Source organism: Ranitomeya variabilis, chromosome 4, assembly GCF_051348905.1.
Source record: "Ranitomeya variabilis isolate aRanVar5 chromosome 4, aRanVar5.hap1, whole genome shotgun sequence".
Lineage (NCBI taxonomy): Eukaryota > Metazoa > Chordata > Amphibia > Anura > Dendrobatidae > Ranitomeya > Ranitomeya variabilis.
The window spans coordinates 697,343,193-697,363,950 of record NC_135235.1 but is presented as its reverse complement, the minus strand read 5'-3'; the positions used below and the strand labels follow the sequence as shown (position 1 = coordinate 697,363,950).

At 42.4% G+C, this 20,758-nt stretch overlaps 1 protein-coding gene across 1 annotated transcript in view; it reads left to right on the top strand.

Annotated features, from left to right (window-relative positions):
- The window catches only part of LOC143767746 (uncharacterized), a 38,423-nt gene extending 24,584 nt beyond the window's left edge, over window positions 1-13,839 (top strand). Inside the window, exons 2-7 of the mRNA XM_077256262.1 lie at window positions 7,396-7,545; window positions 7,675-7,854; window positions 7,934-8,057; window positions 8,141-8,238; window positions 8,437-8,527; window positions 11,274-13,839. Coding sequence (XP_077112377.1) covers window positions 7,468-7,545; window positions 7,675-7,854; window positions 7,934-8,057; window positions 8,141-8,238; window positions 8,437-8,527; window positions 11,274-12,373 — 1,671 coding nt within the window. The 5' untranslated portion in view covers window positions 7,396-7,467 and the 3' untranslated portion in view covers window positions 12,374-13,839. The remainder of the gene's footprint in view (window positions 1-7,395; window positions 7,546-7,674; window positions 7,855-7,933; window positions 8,058-8,140; window positions 8,239-8,436; window positions 8,528-11,273) is intronic.
- Window positions 13,840-20,758: the final 6,919 nt, after the last annotated feature.

The window sequence follows — 20,758 nt, the reverse complement described above, 5'->3', positions numbered from 1 at the left end:
ACATTCACACTACTAACATTAGTAGTGTGGAATACGCAAAAAAAAAAGGGATATGAGATGGTTTACTGTATGTAAACCATGTCTCATATCATGTCGGGTTTGGGAAGGAGAAATGAAAAGCCGGCAATTACCATAAATTACCGGCTTTTCACATATATCGCGCTGAATTAAATATAAATACAGAATATATATATATATATATATATATATATATATGTGTCTCAATGACATATATATATATATATATATATATATATATATATATATATATGTATATATATATATATATACTGTATATATGTTTTAACGACCATTTGAGCACATAAATCCATTAGATGTCGATTTTGCAAGCCTGCGAGAAAATATCGCAGTACGGATGCCATACGGATTACATACGGAGGATGCCATGCGCAAAATACGCTGACACACCCTGCCTACGGAGGATATACGGATCACTATTTTGGGGACTTTTCTGCGTATTACGGTAGTGAAAAACGGACCTTATTTACATATGCTGAGTGTGAGGCCGGCCTTAGGGTGCGTCATCAAGTTGTAATTAAGGTTACCTGGTTAGGGGCCCACTCGAACCAAAACCCTAGCTACGCCTCTGGGTCCAGATGTATTTCACATAAAGAGAGGTGGTTTATTCAACGTGTTTTGAAGTCTAAGCAACTAAGATACTGTCTTATATATGCAAAGATTCAAATAACGGCGCCAATGGCATCACTTGACAAACAGACAATGTAAGAGTTCAGATACAGCATATATGTTCATGGATTGATGTATATTTGAGTAAAATATTGAAGCATTGAAATTTCATGGTACTAACCAAATTTTCCTATTCCATAGTGCAAAGATGAAAAAAGAAAAATTTGGAAAATTTGGTTAATACCATGAAATTTCAATGTTTAAATATTTGTCAGGTGATTCCATTGGCGACATTATTTGAAATTTTGTATATATAAGGCTGAGTTCACATTTTGTTTCAGCAGTCCGTTAGACGGACTGCGTTACACTGCGAAAGTCTGTTAATCAGAGTTAACACTCACCACACCATCAATCACCATACGTAACCGATTAAGGTCATTTGTTCATGACCGAAACGTTTTGCTGTTACTGCACTTTCGCTTGGAATAAAAAAAACCTTGAATATATCAAAAAGTTAAGTGCCAAGTTTTATTATATATATCACTAGGGTTTTGGAACCTACCTGGGCACCATTGTATAGAGCTGTGCATACGCTTATTTTGATACTGGGTTAATATAAGACCCGGTGAAACGATGCTCACCACAATGTCCTCTGGAAGCAGTTCGGGGAGAGTTATTATAGGAGAAAGAGCTAAGATTAATGTCCATTCCACCCTAAATATTAAAAATTTGCACCCTCTAGTGCCTTTCATGCTGCACTGAAGGGCGTATTTAACATTTTTTAAACATATTAAATAATTAATTTCAAAAAATGGTGTGGTATCCTCCCTATTTTTGATAACCAAACAAGGTAAACCAGACTGCAGGAGGCTGATATTATCCGTCTGGAAAGGTCCATGAATATTGGCCCATTCCCAGCATAAAATGCAAGCCTGCAGTCGCTCCCCAGAATTGGCGCATCACATTAGATGCACAAATTCTGGCACTTTCTCTGGCTCTTCCCGATTGCCTTGGTATGTTAGCAATTGGGCTAATATATTTTGGGGTTGATGCCAGCAGTGTATTGTAAGCGGACATCAATCCCTGGGATTAATATTGGAGAGGTATCTATCAAACAAAAATGTATATTTAAAAAAACTTCCTGACTTCCTGGTTCACCAATTTATTGATTTTAAAAAAGCCATGCTGGCCCAAAGTAGTTCAAGCATTCTGACGCAGTTTACAAACGGAAACCTGAAAGGCCTAAAAAGAGAGACTTAAGTGAATAAAGACAAGAGATAGTCGCTCTTTCACCAATTTATTAGCCCCACAGCTCTGACATAGTCCATGGTGCTCCTACGATGTCCGCCAATTCTGTAGTACAATCTTTTGAGCCTTGTTCTGAGAAAGACGTTTCATAGGTCACTCCCGGTCAGACTGTGACCGGGAAGTCATAGGTGTGTCCAGGCATCTTCTCAATGCTGTTTCTATTCCATTTGAGCACTCTTTCAATCCATTTCAGCGATTTTCCTGCTCTCTTGTTAGAGTCTTCTGGAAAAAATTTTGAGTTTCTCAATGACTTTCATTATATTCGGTACTCGAGTCAAGCCTCTCCAACCTACTGGATTCGAGTAACGAGAACTCAAGCATTTTACTAGATACAATTGATGACACTTCAGGGAATTTGCATGAATATATGGCAATACTTGCTGGATATTCTGCTTTCAGGAGAAGATCCTGTCAAATCCGTGAAGTAAGATCCATCAGATGTCAAATGTCAGAACAAATGCACATACGTTACATAAAAATAATACATGACACAAGAATACAAGAGAAAACAAACAACCATCTCACGCCCATTGAATTACTGTATTATAAACCAATAATACTAGAAATATATTGCACAGGGGATATGGCAGCCAATTCCCACAAGAAGAATCCTGGAAATATAGAATTAGAAATTATTCTTTCTCTGCAGTTTCTATAGGACTTAATACATTCCTGATTCCAGAGAGTAATAGAAATACGGCAGAAAACAGAGGAAGAAAGTTCAGAGAAGAAGCTTCATAGAAAGACATTGAAGTTACAGACGCCATTTAACCCTTTGTGGGAAAGTGATTCTAGCACTTCACCGAGTAAATCCCACAAGAACTGTAGCAGGTAAAGACCCCAATATCCACAGGTGTCCCTTCTAATTGGGGGGAAACTGTCACCCTTAATAATCATCGGACAGTTCTGACGAACACGGAAAAGTGCCCCTTTATGGAGGTGACAGAAAGTCTGTTTAGTCACTTTAGCTTCATAGTATCAGCTCTAATCCAATGGTGAGAGAGCGATTTACCCTGAAGAGTCACAGATTGTGGGGTTGTTATAAAATGTTATTTTTAGGGGGTTTGTGTTGTCTCCTTATAAGAATCACAATGGTTTTGTTCCTTTTCCGCTGATAGATGCAAACGACCCAACTATGACAGACGGGAACCAAGAAAACATGTATTACTCTCATAGTACAGTGCCCCTTTCTTGGCCCCCAGACACAGTATAATGTTCCCACAGTATCCCCCACACATTATGATAGTACAAGATGTCCCACACAATATTCTTCCACCTAAACCACTAAATAATAAACCCTCACTTATCCCCATTTTTGATACCGTACAGTGCCAGTTTCCTGACCCCCACACACACAGGATAATTTTTCCACAGTACCTGTGTAACGGCCCAGGGTCCTGGTCATCACAGTGGCATTGCTTTCCTCACGGGGAGAGTGATGTCACGTTTGGAAGCGATGAAGGATCTCTTTAATCAGGTAATCACAATACACACAACATGTTCACACTCCACTCCAGGAGAGGGAGCTCTAAATCTAGTTTAGGGTGATCCCCCCCTATAAATACATTCTGGTCTGGAGGGAAGCGAGATTAGGCAGTCTGTCAGAGGACAGAGAAGAGAGCAGTCAGACATTGAGTGTGGGAAGGACTGAAGGAGCCGTGTAGCCAGAGTTGCTACAGCTCCTGGAGAAAAAGAAAGAATGCGAAAGGAAGAATATTGTTAGTGAGCATGCAGGAGAGCGAAGCACAGGAGAGTGACACCATGGGAGCAGAGCAGTGAATTAGCTACCTCCCTGGCAAGCGCAGATTACCACAGTCTGTGCTCAGCACGCAGCATCTTGATTCCTGCGTGTGGCTCTATGACTTATTATGGCGGTATAATCTAAAGTCCCCTGATGAACCCCCTGAATGAATAGAACAGGGGAGAAATGCGTCGGGACAGCGTGTACATGAGCCGATGGATTTACATGACGGCTATGAGGGAACATCTGAGGAACAAGGAGCTAAGTGGATAACTTGCATTGAGTTTAACATTATGATGCAATTTTTGGCATACTAAAGCACTTGATCTGTTTAAACTAGTGATGCATATAACATATGTACATTCCCGGGAGCTGTAAATGAGGGAACTGGGAATATGGATCTGAACTGCATATAAACAAAATAAGATATGGGTGATAACTAGTCTATTTAGTATTGTGTTTTTGATTAATAACTCTAGCTAGAAACAATAGAAGATTTTTTGGGGGTATATCCCCTTGATGATAAATGACGAATACTTTTCTCTCTAATATATACATGAGGATCTACTAAAGTCTATGCCTTGATTTAGGACAAGTCTGCATAGTATAGGGCTGCTGGTTCGATTTAATTGTTGCCAGTATATATAAAACAACATAGGTGCAGTTCTAGGTCTCTATTAATTATCGTATATTCATCATATAATTAACTTTAGTTTGAATAACAGGTGCAGCATCTAGCGTACTTAATGGTATGGTACTATGGATCTAATTTGATCCATATACAGTGGGGCAAAAAAGTATTTAGTCAGTCAGCAATAGTGCAAGTTCCACCACTTAAAAAGATGAGAGGCGTCTGTAATTTACATCATAGGTAGACCTCAACTATGGGCGACAAACTGAGAAAAAAAAATCCAGAAAATCACATTGTCTGTTTTTTTATCATTTTATTTGCATTTTATGGTGGAAAATAAGTATTTGGTCAGAAACAAAATTTAATCTCAATACTTTGTAATATATCCTTTGTTGGCAATGACAGAGGTCAAACGTTTTCTGTAAGTCTTCACAAGGTTGCCACACACTGTTGTTGGTATGTTGGCCCATTCCTCCATGCAGATCTCCTCTAGAGCAGTGATGTTTTTGGCTTTTCGCTTGGCAACACGGACTTTCAACTCCCTCCAAAGGTTTTCTATAGGGTTGAGATCTGGAGACTGGCTAGGCCACTCCAGGACCTTGTAATGCTTCTTACGAAGCCACTCCTTCATTGCCCTGGCGGTGTGCTTTGGATCATTGTCATGTTGAAAGACCCAGCCACGTTTCATCTTCAATGCCCTTGCTGATGGAAGGAGGTTTGCACTCAATATCTCACGATACATGGCCCCATTCATTCTTTCATGTACCCGGATCAGTCGTCCTGGCCCCTTTGCAGAGAAACAGCCCCAAAGCATGATGTTTCCACCACCATGCTTTACAGTAGGTATGGTGTTTGATGGATGCAACTCAGTATTCTTTTTCCTCCAAACACGACAAGTTGTGTTTCTACCAAACAGTTCCAGTTTGGTTTCATCAGACCATAGGACATTCTCCCAAAACTCCTCTGGATCATCCAAATGCTCTCTAGCAAACTTCAGAAGGGCCCGGACATGTACTGGCTTAAGCAGTGGGACACGTCTGGCACTGCAGGATCTGAGTCCATGGTGGCGTAGTGTGTTACTTATGGTAGGCCTTGTTACATTGGTCCCAGCTCTCTGCAGTTCATTCACTAGGTCCCCCCGCGTGGTTCTGGGATTTTTGCTCACTGTTCTTGTGATCATTCTGACCCCACGGGGTGGGATTTTGCGTGGAGCCCCAGATCGAGGGAGATTATCAGTGGTCTTGTATGTCTTCCATTTTCTAATTATTGCTCCCACTGTTGATTTCTTCACTCCAAGCTGGTTGGCTATTGCAGATTCAGTCTTCCCAGCCTGGTGCAGGGCTACAATTTTGTTTCTGGTGTCCTTTGACAGCTCTTTGGTCTTCACCATAGTGGAGTTTGGAGTCAGACTGTTTGAGGGTGTGCACAGGTGTCTTTTTATACTGATAACAAGTTTAAACAGGTGCCATTACTACAGGTAATGAGTGGAGGAAAGAGGAGACTCTTAAAGAAGAAGTTACAGGTCTGTGAGAGCCAGAAATCTTGATTGTTTGTTTCTGACCAAATACTTATTTTCCACCATAAAATGCAAATAAAATGATAAAAAAAACAGACAATGTGATTTTCTGGATTTTTTTTTCTCAGTTTGTCTCCCATAGTTGAGGTCTACCTATGATGTAAATTACAGACGCCTCTCATCTTTTTAAGTGGTGGAACTTGCACTATTGCTGACTGACTAAATACTTTTTTGCCCCACTGTATGTGTGGTTTTTGTCTGTGGTTATTAGATTTGTAGGGGTCACCTAGGGAAAAAAGGGACAGCCGCCGTTGAGCGGGGGCGCCATATCGATTATTTAGGGTGCCAACCTCCGCTGCAAGGAAGGTTATCAGACCTTAGGGCTCATTAGGGTCAACATAGGCATACTATATCCAATTTTTATTTTTTATGTTTTTTTCATGTTTTTTGGTTTTTTAGTGTTATTTTTCACGTTGATTTTTTTTATTGTGTTATTTTGGTACACAAATGAGATATAGATAGGCGGTGTCTCTAATCCCATAATTTTGGTCCCCTAACTGGGATGTTTTTTATCTAGATTTTTTGATATCTTTTTGTATTATACTGGAATATTAATAAAGATTAATGTTTTTAAGGGGTAGGTTTGTTTTTTTTGGTGTTGGTTTGCTGTAGACTCCCCTGCTTAAATTGTTTAGACAGTTGTACTGAAGACGGGAAACCTTCATATAGATGGCCGGAGGTGATGGAGTCAGTGACGGACTCTGGACAAATATGTTTCTAGAGCCGTAGTAGAAGATGAAGATGTCGTCCTCATCATGAAGTAGTTATTTGTCCTGTCACATGTAATGAATATCTCCTGCAGTATTGCTAATGCCGATTCAGGTGTCCGTAAGAGACGAGAATTAGCTTTATGGAAGATGAGTGTGATTCATACAGCCAATCAGTTGCTGAAGCAGTGAGAAACATAGAAAGTCATTGGGAGCATGGAGATGTCTTAGGCTACTTTCACACAAGCGTTAACTGCAATCCGCCACAATGCGTCATTTTGGCGAAAAAACGCATCCTGCAAAAGTGCTTGCAGGATGCGTTTTTTCCCCATAGACTAACATTAAGCGACGTATTGCGACGGATTGACACAAGTCGCAACCGTCGTGTGACGGTTCCGCCGTGTTGTGGCGGACCGTCGGGACCAAAAAACGCTACATGTAACGTTTTTTGCTCACGACGGTCTGCTTTTTCCGACCGCGCATGCGCGGCCGGAACTCCGCCCCCACCTCCCCGCACCTCACAATGGGGCAGCGGATGCACTGGAAAAATGCATCCGCTGCCCCCGTTGTGCGGCGGAGACAACGCTAGCGTCGGGATCCTTGGCCCGATGCTAATGTGAAAGTAGCCTTAGCCAGCAATTCAACTTATGTTCCAGTCCATAAAAGACTAGAGAATACAACATCTACACGTTCTATCTCCTCATATGTTTCCCTTATTATCTCCAGTAATTGTATTATTACACAGGATTTTTATGATGTTACATCGGCTCATCTTCTCATTCAGGTCTCTACAATATCAGATCCTCTCAGTGAAGATCTTCTATAGAAGAGAATTTTCCTGAATTACCGATCAAGGATGGAAATGGACAGAGACAAGATGGCGGAGAGGATATTACACCTCACCCTAGAGATCCTCTTCCGGCTTACTGGAGAGGTGAGAGATTCTGACGACGTCACATTACATCATTGTTATCTATGGGAATAACAGATGGACAGAACTGGAGAGGTGAGGGCTCTGGAAATGTCTGTAGTGAAATGTATTAATGTGTCTCTCCATAACCAGGATTACACAGTAGTGAAGAAGACCTCTAGTGAGCGCTGTCAGGAGCCTGTGTCTGAGGGATGGGGAAGATCCATGAGTCCAATCCCAAGGCCTACATGTAACCCCCTGGTATATGAGGACATCAATGACCAGAAGATCCTAGAACTCGCCTGCAAGATGATTCAGCTGCTGACTGGAGAGGTGACTCTGCTGGGAATGGGACATTATACAGTAATGCTATGAAGGGATTGGGGGATGACGGTATCATTGTATGTGTCAGGTTCCTGTAAGGTGTCAGGATGTCACTGTCTATTTCTCCATGGAGGAGTGGGATTATTTAGAGGGACACAAAGATGTATACAAGGACTTCATGATGGAGATTCCTCAACCCCTCACATCACCAGGTAATAGACAGGACTAAATATACACGGGCTATTATTATCTGTATGTAAATAATGAATTCAGACCTAGTGTGTGTTCTCTTCAGATCTATACAGTAAGAGGACAACACCAGAGAGATGTACCCGTACTCTTCTTCCACAGGAATGTAAAGAAGAAGATCCCAATGTTCCTCAGGATCATCAGGTAGATGGAGAGATGGTGTCATGAGACCTCCCCTATGATGTGTAGATGGCTGTGAAGGTCTTGTGCTCAGCTTTGTTTTATCCACCAGTATTATATGTTTTATACTTGTATAATGAGAGCGGTGGAGATGGAAGGATTAGAGCTTATCATAGATGTGACTTCTCCATCTGTGCGTGACTTTTACAATATTTGTTTCAGGGTGAAGATCTGACCCATTTTAATACCGCAGAGACATATGTGAGGGGTGATGAGCAGTGTAAAGAGGAGATTCCTACATATGACTACCCAGGTGAGTAGAAACTACTAAATGCAGAGAAGTCACAGATTTTTCTCAGTCGCCAGCTGTGGCTGCTTTATAGCTAGTCTGTTCTGGTCGTATCACAATCGTGTGATCACCATTTTGCCTCTAGACCACAACATTCTGCTCTATTTGGAAATGTTGAAATTACTTTGTGAAATTAAATCCTTTTCTACAGAACTTACAACCTGGAGTATCCACCCATCCCCCTCGGATTAGTAGACACTGACCATTACCTGCCAAGATCTGTAAACTACAAAGCCAAATGACGTAGAATGTGCTAAAAAGTAAAAAAATCACTTGAAGAAAAATATTATAATGGGCCTGTAAGAGAAATCGGAGGGTAATGATGCTTTTTTGGCTTCCTAGATCCCTGATATCTTATTGGATTAATCTACGTTCTCCCCCCTTTTGTACTGCTGAATGTGCTCATATGGTCCCCACAAGACCAGGTCCAGTCTTTCTGGCCAAACTTTGCTTTTATGATCGACAACATTAAATGTGCAGTCAGGGCCAAGTGGACTTTTCTGTTCAAAAACAACAGTTTCACCTTCATCCTGACTTTTCAATTTCTTTAAAACCAACTAACTTCAAGGAGGATTATAATAAACTACATACAAAACATTTCAATTATCCCATGATATATCTCTAAGCTGTGCATGGCTGATGGTTGTAATATACATTTATTCTAGTCTTCAGAAGCGGTTGGCATGGCTTGAGCCCTGGTTTCATGGATTCACTCCACGTCATAAATTTCATTATGTTTTCAATCCTAAGGAATTCAGATTACTGCACAATGTCTCCTGAAATGGGGAGTAATAATACTTTCTCTACTCTTATCTTTGACTATCTAATATTTCTTCTTGAAACTCATTAGACAGAAAATTACGATAATATAGATTGCCAAGAACCACCAAGCCCCATACTGTAACTACTTCAGGTTTCACCACTAATCATTCATTTTTTACTAATGAAGTTTGTTGAGTTTGATCATTTCAGTAGATGTGCTATTGTCTATAGTCACAGTTTTAGACCACAGTAGTTAGTTAACAAAATACTCTGATAACCAGTTCCTGCAGTCAGTTTTGTGTTCCTAATCCGGACCCACAAGTGGCACTTGTTGTGGTGATAATTTTAGAATTATTCATAAAATATAAGCTCACATTTTTTCACTTTCACAAAGGGTAATAGCAAACAGTTGGCCCTCACAAATTATTTTTTCAACTTCTCTTGTTTCCGACAATACCCTATATATGGTTGTACATTACTGTCTGGGTACATTTCAAGGTTGAGAAGAGAAAGAGCAGCATTTACTATTTGAATCCAGATCTTACTGGAATAGTTGGCAGACACAATGTATTAATAGCAGTTTTTGTGGCCTGCTGTCAGCCACCACAAACAGACTTGGCGCTATCTACTCCATCTTTCTGATCCCAGGGATTGTCTTGCTCATCACCCTTTAAAACCACAACATGGATCTGGACTTAGAGACCCCCCTGGCATGGGCCACATTGTTGCCTTCTGTTCAGTGGTGTGGAATGGGAAGAACAATAGTCAGGTAGCCAGGTCAGAACCAGTAAGGCAGGGAAAATAGAAAATCAAAAGAGTAGTCAGCAAACAGCCTGGCATCACAACAGGAAACAAATACACGCGCCGTGAGCGGAGGAGAGAGGACTGAACCAGAGGAGAACAAGGCTGTATCTGGCAGCTACCTTCAAAATGCTTTGAGCTTTCATAGAATATGGTGCTACCCAATTGGCTGAATTAGTGAGCAGATTACTTCAGCTGGACAGCACATACACCCAGGCGACTGGATGGTACTACTTGTCCCAGGCACCCTAATCTTAGTGGCTGAATCGAGCCTATGTCATCCAGAGCTTCTGTTACCAATGTGTACTCCATTACCAGCCTGGCCTACCTTATGAATTGAGACACTCCTTTTGACTTCATAGGAGCAGATCCTAGAAGAGCTGTGACACACCATCTGCAGAAGCTCTAATATGACAAGATTTCAGAAAATCAGAGCTGTAGGAATCCCTATAAAATGACTCCATTTTGGAAATTATAACCTCAGAGAACTAATCTATTGGAGTATTGACAATTTTTGATTCCACAGGCACTTTCCGGAAATTGGCACACAGTGGATGTAGGAGAAAAAAAATTGCAAATATGCCATTTTATTACCCAACACATAGTGCCCTGATTGTGCTCCAGGAAACACACACACCGTAAATTAAGTGGGTTCTTCTCACTATAGTAATGCCAAATACATGTGGTTTGGGCACACTGAAAGGCTCAGAAGCGAGGGGGAAATTTGACTTGGGAGAGTGGTTATAGCCGGATTGGTTAATGGAAGCCATATTACTTTTCAAGAGCCTTTGAGACACTAATAATGTGGAAACCTCCTGTTTTTCCACTGATAGATAATGCACCTGAGTGGGGACTTATTTTTTGTTAGATGATTAGAAGTTTATATTGGCATTAGGTTTGTCAACATAGCGTTTCTTTGTGGATTTATATTCCATATTTGGGAGGCATAATGAACAAACGGTTGAACACCACACTCCACTGGTTCATCCTATGAGATTTTAAATTAGACTGTGAGCTGTCATTGTCTTGGTGAAGAATTCAATATTTTTACATAACTTGCCATTTTTCCAGACAGTTTAAGTAGAAATGTTAAATGACATTCAAAGATATTTTGTTCAAAAATAATAATTGGTTTATATCTTGGCAGATGACTTTACCAGGAGATCAGAGGAACAGCTGACCTCTTCAATGTTTAAATCAGATGATTTTGAGATCCCACTGGATACAATTGAAGTGAAAGCCATTACTCCAGATATACCATCATCCCTTCACAGCAAAGACCTATCATCTGATCCTTTCAAAAATGTCCTGTCTTCTGATTCATTGGCGACAGCTAAGGAAAATCAGAGATGCAAATTAAGCTTTAAAAACGGAAATACTCCTAAATCAAAGAAGCCATTTTCATGTCCAGAATATGGAAACAGTTTTCCCATCGAAAAGTCTTTTCTTAAACATCCAAAAATTCACACAGTGGAGAAAAGATTTTCTTGTTCCAAGTGTGAAAAATGTTTTAAACACAAATCCCATCTTGTTGGACACCAAAGAAGTGACACATTGGAGATGCCTTTTTCCTGTTCAGAATGTAGTTTTAACGAGAAATCAGCTTTGGTTAAGCACCAGAGAACCCACACAGGGGAGAAGCCATTTTCCTGTTCAGAATGTGGGAATTGTTTTAAACAGAAATGCAGTCTTGTTGTACACCAAAGAACCCACACAGGGGTGAAACCTTTTTCATGTTCAGAATGTGGGAAATGTTTTAAAGAGAATACAGCTTTGGTTAAGCACCAGAGAACTCACACAGGGAAGAAGCCATTTTCCTGTTCAGAATGTGGGAAATGTTTTAGCAAGAAATGGAATCTTGTTATACACCAAAGAACCCACACAGGGGTGAAACCTTTTTCATGTTCAGAATGTGCTAAAAGTTTTAATCAGAAATCAGGGTTGATTATGCACCAGAGAACTCACTCAGGGGAGAGGCCATTTTCATGTTCAGAATGTGGGAAATGTTTTAACAAGAAATGCAATCTTGTTATACACCAACGAACCCACACAGGGGTGAAGCCTTTTTCCTGTTCAGAATGTGGGAAATGTTTTAATCAGAAATCAGGGTTGGTTAACCACCAGAGAATTCACACAGGGGAGAAGCCTTTTTCCTGTCCAGAATGTGGGAAATGTTTTAATAAGAAATGTAATCTGGTTATACACCAAAGAACTCACACAGGGGAGAAGTTTTTTTCATGTTCATAATGTAGGAAATGTTTTACACTAAAATCAACTCTTTAACATCAGAGAAAGTTTTTTTTAAAGGGGTTGTCCATTACTAGGACAACACCTTGTCATTCCTCATGTTTGTCCTATTTCAAATAAAAACACTCATACTCATTTTGCATGCCGGTGCTGTTCAAGTGGTCTTGACCCTCACATTCCCGGGGCTAATGTGAGGTTGTTACAGAACAAGGAGCCCAGCGCCGAATTAGCACTGGCTTCACTGTTCCTGCCTTCGGATGGATTGAACATCAACAGGAAGCCAAGGCTGCAGCTGCTCTCTGGCTTACTCTTATTGTTTGATATGTCCAAAAAGTGAAGACCGAGAACCAAGTTTAAGAATTCACTTGCTTTCAAAAAGCATTTGGTATTCTATTAGTCTTTTCCCTATGTTCCCTTTGATCTTTAACCCCTCTGATGGCAGAACCCCCGCTTTGATACTGGCTCCTGCGGTAAGCCCGCATCAAAGCTGACCCTGTCACGTGATCGGGGGTCAGTGGTGCGTCAGCATGACCAACCAGGGGTCTCCTGGAGACCTCCATGGTTGTTGATGCCAGATTTCTCTGAACGCCACCCGGTGGTCGGCGCTCATAGCAATGCTGTAATTCAGCTATGTAGGGGCAATCTGAGCATCGCCCATATGTAGCAAAGCCGATCAGGCTATGTCAGCATCTAGCCTCCTATGGAGGCTATTGAAGCGTGGCAAAAGTTAAAAAAAAGTTTTTAAAAACATGAAAAAAAATTAAAAAAAATAGTTCAAATCACCCCCATTTCGCCCCATTCAAAATAAAACAATAAAAAAAAGAAATCAAACCTACACATATTTTCTATCACCGCGTTCAGAATCGCCCGATCTATCAATAGAAAAAAAGAATTAACCTGATCGCTAAACTGCATTGCGAGAAATTTTTTTTAAAAAAGGCCAGAATTACGTTTTGTTTGGTCGCCCACACATTGCATTAAAATGCAATAACGGGAGATCAAAAGAGAGTATGGTAGTGGTAAAATTTCTTTGATATAACGTGTTTATTTGTGAAATAAAGGGAAATTTGGCCCAAATTTAGAAAATTTAGCAATTTTCCAAATTTGAATTTTTATGCCCTTAAATCACAGAGATATGTCACACAAAATAATTAATAAGTAACATTTCCCACTTGTCTACTTTACATCAACACAATTTTGGAACCAAAATTTTTTTTGTTAGGGAGTTATAAGGGTTAAAAGTTGACCAGCAATGTCTCATTTTTACAACACCAATATTTTTTAGGGACCACATCACATTTGAAGTCATTTTAAGGGGTCTATATGATAGAAAATAACCAAGTGTGACACCATTCTAAAAACTGCACCCCTCAAGGCGCTCAAAACCACATTCAAGAAGTTTATTAACCTTTCAGGTGTTTTTCATTTAAAATGAACGTTTAACTTTTTTTCACAAAAAATGTATTTCAATTTGTTCTATTTTACCAAGGGCAACAGGACAAAATGGACACCAAAAGTTGTTGTACATTTTGTTTTGAGTACGCTAATACCCCATATGTGGGGGTAAACCACTGTTTGGGCGCATGGCAGTGCTCGGAAGGGAAGGAGCGCCATTTGACTTTTCAATGCAAAATTGACTGGAATTGAGATGGGACGCCTGTTATGATCCGGTGGTAGGATCTCAAGACTGACCAGACACATATGACCTGAATATAAGGACAAGTTCTGGGGATGTGGAAACTATACTGACCGCAATCCTGATCCTATCCACACACACTAAAGGCAGCCGTGGAGGGTTACCTGAAAACCTAGACGCCTCTTCACAGCCTGAGAAACTGACTACCCCTAGAGAGAAAGCAAAGACCTCACTTGCCTCAGAGAAATAACCCCAAAGCTTTAGAGAGCCCCCCACAAATAATAACGGTGAGTTAAGGGGAAAACACGAACGTAGAAATGAAACAGGTTTAGCAAATGAGGCCCGCTACACTAGATAGATAGAAAATAGATAGGAGTCTGTGCGGTCAGTACAAAAACTATCAAAAATAAGCCACGCAGAGAATGCAAGAACCCCCACACCGACTCACGATGTGGGGGGCGCACTCTGCACCCCAGAACTAACCAGCAAGCGAAAAATCACATAAAAGCAAGCTGGACTAAACTCATCATATACTGAGAAACGTTTTCAAGGAAATAATGAGCAAAATGAACAAGCAAACTTAGCTTATCCAGCAGGAGACTGGTCACAAGGAATATTCAGGAGAGCTCAGAATCCAGACTGAATACACCGACAGCAGGCAACAAGTGAAGGTCCAGGTGAATTAAATAGGTCCAGCAAAGCAGGAAGTGAAGCAGCTGAGCCCAGCCAAAACCAGCCATAACGCTAAAGGCCACCAGAGGGAGCCCAAGAACAAACTCACACAGTACCACTCATGACCACAGGAGGGAGCCCGAGAACGGAATTCACAACAGTACCCCCCCCCTTGAGGAGGGGTCACCGAACCCTCACCAGAACTCCCAGGCCGATCAGGACGAGCCGAATGAAAGGCACGAACCAAATCGGCCGCATGGACATCGGAGGCGACAACCCAGGAATTATCCTCCTGACCATAGCCCTTCCATTTAACTAAGTACTGAAGCTTCCGTCTCGAAATACGAGAATCCAAGATCTTCACCACCTACTCCAACTCCCCCTCGACCAAAACCGGAGCAGGAGGATCAACAGAAGGGACCACAGGCACCACATATCTCCGCAACAATGACCTATGGAACACATTATGAATGGCAAACGATGTTGGGAGGTCCAAACGAAATGACACAGGGTTGAGGATTTCCAAAATCTTATAAGGACCGATGAAACAAGGCTTGAACTTAGGAGAGGAAACCTTCATCGGGACATAACGAGAAGACAACCATACCAAATCCCCCACACGAAGTCGGGGACCCACACAGCGACGGCGGTTAGCAAAGCGCTGAGCCTTCTCCTGGGACAACGTCAAATTGTCCACCACATGGTTCCAAATCTGCTGCAACCTATCCACCACAGAATCCACCCCAGGACAGTCAGAGGGCTCAACCTGACCCAAGGAAAAACGAGGATGAAAACCAGAATTGCAAAAGAAAGGTGAAACCAAAGTAGCAGAACTAGCCCGATTATTGAGGGCGAACTCAGCCAATGGCAAAAAGGTCACCCAATCATCCTGATCAGCAGAAACAAAACATCTCAAATAAGTTTCCAAGGTCTGATTAGTTCGTTCGGTCTGGCCATTCGTCTGAGGATGGAAGGCCGACGAAAAAGACAATTCAATGCCCATCTTAGCACAAAAGGACCGCCAAAATCTGGACACAAACTGGGATCCTCTGTCAGACACAATGTTCTCCGGAATACCATGTAAACGAACCACATTCTGAAAAAACAGTGTCACCAAATCGGAGGAGGAAGGCAGCTTAGGCAAGGGTACCAAATGGACCATTTTAGAAAAATGATCACAAACCACCCAGATGACAGACATCCTCTGAGAGACAGGAAGATCCAAAATAAAATCCATGGAAATATGCGTCCAAGGCCTCTTCGGGACAGGCAAAGGCAAAAGCAATCCACTGGCACGAGAACAGCAAGGCTTGGCCCGAGCACAAATCCCACAGGGCTGCACAAAGGAACGCACATCCCGCGACAAGGAAGGCCACCAAAAGGACCTCGCCACCAAATCCCTGGTACCAAAAATCCCAGGATGACCCGCCAACACCGAAGAATGAACCTCGGAAATAACTACTGGTCCATCTGTCCGGGACAAACAGTCTCTCCGGTGGACAACGATCAGGTCTATTGGCCTAAAACTCCTGCAACACCCGTCGCAGATCAGGAGAGATGGCAGACAAAATCACCCCCTCTTTGAGGACACCAGTCGGTTCAGAAACTTCCGGGGAGTCAGGTACAAAACTCCTAGAAAGGTCATCAGCCTTCACGTTTTTCGAACCCGGAAGATATGAAACCACGAAATCGAAACGAGAGAAAAACAGTGACCATCGAGCCTGTCTCGGATTCAACCGCTTGGCAGACTCGAGATAAGTCAAATTCTTGTGATCCGTCAAGACCACCACACGATGCTTGGCTCCCTCAAGCCAATGTCGCCACTCCTCAAATGTCCACTTCATCGCCAACAACTCACGATTACCAACATCATAATTCCGCTTGGCAGGCGAAAACTTTCTTGAAAAGAAAGCACATGGTCTCATCACAGAGCCATCAGAGCTTTTCTGCGACAAGACAGCCCCTGCTCCAATCTCAGAAGCATCAACCTCGACCTGAAAGGGAAGAGAGACATCGGGCTGGCGGAAGACAAGAGCCGAAGAAAACCGACGTTTCAGCTCCTGAAAGGCCTCCACGGCCGCAGGAGACCAATTCGTAACATCAGAACCCTTCTTGGTCAAATCCGTCAAAGGCTTAACCACACTAGAAAAATTAGTGATGAAGCGACGGTAAAAATTAGCAAAACCCAAGAACTTCTGAAGACTCTTCACAGATGTAGGTTGAGTCCAGTCATGAATAGCCTGAACCTTGACTGGATCCATCTCAATAGTAGAAGGAGAAAAAACATAAAGCCCAAAAAGGAAACCTTCTGGACTCCGAAGAGACATTTAGAGCCCTTCACAAACAAGGCATTGGCACGCAGGACCTGAAATACCATCCTGACCTGCTTCACATGAGAGTCCCAATCATCAGAAAAGACCAAAATATCATCCAGGTACACAATCATAAATCTATCCAGATACTCTCGGAAGATGTCGTGCATGAAGGACTGAAACACAGAGGGGGCATTAGAAAGCCCAAAAGGCATCACCAAGTACTCAAAATGGCCTTCGGGCATATTAAATGCTGTTTTCCATTGATCGCCCTGCTTTATGCGCACAAGATTATACGCTCCTCGAAGATCTATCTTGGTGAACCACCTGGCCCCCTTAATCCGGGCAAACAGATCAGACAACAATGGCAAGGGGTACTGAAATTTGACCGTAATGTTATTTAGAAGGCGATAATCTATACAGGGTCTCAGAGAACCATCCTTCTTGGCCACAAAAAAAGAACCCCGCACCCAAAGGGGACGAGGACGGGCGAATATGCCCCTTCTCCAAGGACTCCTTTATACAACTCCGCATAGCGGCATGTTCTGGTACAGATAAATTAAAAAGTCGTCCCTTAGGGAACTTACTACCAGGAATCAGATTTATAGCACAATCACAATCCCTATGAGGAGGTAGGGCACTGGATTTGGGCTCATCAAACACATCCTGGTAGTCTGACAAAAATTCAGGGACTTCAGAAGGAGTAGAAGAAGCAATTGACACCAAAGGAGCATCGCCATGAATTCCCTGGCAACCCCAACTTGACACAGACATTGCTTTCCAATCCAGGACTGGATTATGAGCCTGCAGCCATGGCAGACCCAACACGACAACATCATGCAAATTATGTGGCACAAGAAAGCGAATTACCTCCTGATGTGCAGGAGCCATGCACATGGTCACTTGGGTGCAGTACTGAGGTTTATTCTTGGCCAATGGCGTAGCATCAATTCCCTTTAGTGGGATAGGGAATTGTAAAGGCTCCAAGATAAAACCACAGCGCCTGGCAAATGACAAATCCATCAAATTCACCTGAATCTACAAAAGCCATAACTGAGTAGGATGACAGATAGCAAATCAAAGTAACAGACAAAATGAATTTAGGTTGCACAGTACCAATGGTGACAGACTTGGCGAACCTTTTTGTGCGCTTAGAACACTCTGAGATAACATGAGCAGAATCACCACAGTAAAAGCACAACCCATTCTGACGTCTGTGGTTTTGCCGTTCAACTCTGGTCAAAATCCAGTGGCATTGCATAGGCTCAGATTTCTGCTCAGTAAATACCGCCAGATGGTGCACAGGTTTGCGCTCCCGCAAACGCCGATCAATCTGCATGGCCAAAGACATTGACTCGTTCAGACCCGCAGGCGTGGGGAACCCCACCATAACATCTTTAAGGGCTTCAGAAAGACCCTTTCTGAAAATCGCCGCCAGGGCGCACTCATTCCATTGAGTGAGCACAGACCACTTCCTAAACTTCTGACAGTAAACCTCTGCTTCATCTTGACCCTGAGAGAGAGCCAGCAAAACTTTCTCTGCTTGGTCTACCAGATTTGGTTCCTCATAAAGCACTCCTAGCTCCAGAAAAAACGCATCCACATTTAGCAATGCAGGATCTCCTGGCGCCAGAGCGAATGCCCAATCCTGAGGGTCACCACGTAACAAAGAAATAATAATTTTAACTTGCTGAACAGGATCACCAGAGGAGCGAGGTCTCAGAGAAAGAAATAACTTACAATTATTCTTAAAGTTCAAAAACCTAGATCTATCTCCGGAAAACAGCTCAGGAATTGGTATCTTAGGCTCTGACATAGGACTGCGGACTACATAATCCTGAATGCCCTGTACCCTTGCAGTGAGATGATCCACACTAGAAGACAGACTCTGAATGTCCATATCTGCAGCTGAGTTCAAAACCACCCAGAGATTAAGGGGAGGAGAGAGGCTAAACACAGTGCAGAGGAAAAAATAAAAATGACTTCAGGATTTCTCTTCTCCCTCTTCTGCTGCATTAACACTTTGGGGCCTGCTGTACTGTTATGATCTGGTGGTAGGATCTCAAGACTGACCAGACACATATGACCTGAATATAAGGACAAGTTCTGGGGATGTGGAAACTATACTGACCGCAATCCTGATCCTATCCACACACACTACAGGCAGCCGTGGAGCGTTACCTGAAAACCTAGACGCCTCTTCACAGCCTGAGAAACTGACTACCCCTAGAGAGAAAGCAAAGACCTCACTTGCCTCAGAGAAATAACCCCAAAGCTTTAGAGAGCCCCCCACAAATAATAACGGTGAGTTAAGGGGAAAACACGAACGTAGAAATGAAACAGGTTTAGCAAATGAGGCCCGCTACACTAGATAGATAGAAAATAGATAGTTTTTGTACTGACCGCACAGACTCCTATCAAAAATAAGCCACGCAGAGAATGCAAGAACCCCCACACCGACTCACGATGTGGGGGGCGCACTCTGCACCCCAGAACTAACCAGCAAGCGAAAAATCACATAAAAGCAAGCTGGACTAAACTTATTATCTACTGAGAAACGTTTTCAAGGAAATAATGAGCAAAATGAACAAGCAAACTTAGCTTATCCAGCAGGAGACTGGTCCCAAGGAATATTCAGGAGAGCTCAGAATCCAGACTGAATACACCGACAGCAGGCAACAAGTGAAGGTCCAGGTGAATTAAATAGGCCCAGCAAAGCCGGAAGTGAAGCAGCTGAGCCCAGCCAAAACCAGCCATAACGCTAAAGGCCACCAGAGGGAGCCCAAGAACAAACTCACACAGTACCACTCATGACCACAGGAGGGAGCCCGAGAACGGAATTCACAACAGACGCCATGTTGCGTTTGGAGAGCCCCTGATGTGCCTAAACATTGAAACCCCCCACAAGTGACACCATTTTGGAAAGTAGACCCCCTAAGGAACTTATCTAGATGTGTGGTGAGCACTTTGACCCACGAAGTGCTTCACAGAAGTTTATAATGCAGAGCCGTCAAAATAAAAAATCATATTTTTTCACAAACATGATCTTTTCGCCCCCAATTTTTTATTTTCCCAAGGATAAGAGAAGAAATTGGACCAAAAAGTTGTTGTGCCATTTGTTCTGAGTACGCCGATACCCCATATGTGGGGGTAAACCACTGTTTGGGCGCATGGCAGAGCTCGGAAGGGAAGGAGCGCCGTTAGACTTTTCAATGCAAAATTGACTGGAATTGAGATGAGACGCCATGTTGTGTTTGGAGAGCTCCTGATGTGCCTAAACATTGAAACCCCCCACAAGTGACACCATTTTCGAAACTAGACCCCCCAAGACTCTTATCTAGATGTGTTGTGAGAACTTTGAACCCCCAAGTGTTTCACTACAGTTTATAACGCAGTCGTGAAAATAAAAATTAATTTTTTTCCCACAAAAATTTTTTTTAGCCCCCCAAATTTTTATTTTCCCAAGAGTAACAAGAGAAATTGGACCCCAATTTTTGTTGTCCAATTTGTCCTGAGTATGCTGATACCCCATATGTTGGGGTAAACCCCTGTTTTGGCACACGGGAGAGCTCGGAAGGGAAGGAGCACTGTTTTACTTTTTCAACGCAGAATTGGCTGGAATTGAGATCAGACGCCATGTCGCGTTTCGAGAGCCCTGATGTGCCTAAACAGTGGAAACCACCAATTCTAACTGAAACCCTATCCCAAACACACCCCTAACCCTAATCCTAACCATAACCCTAACCACACCCCTAAACGTGACAC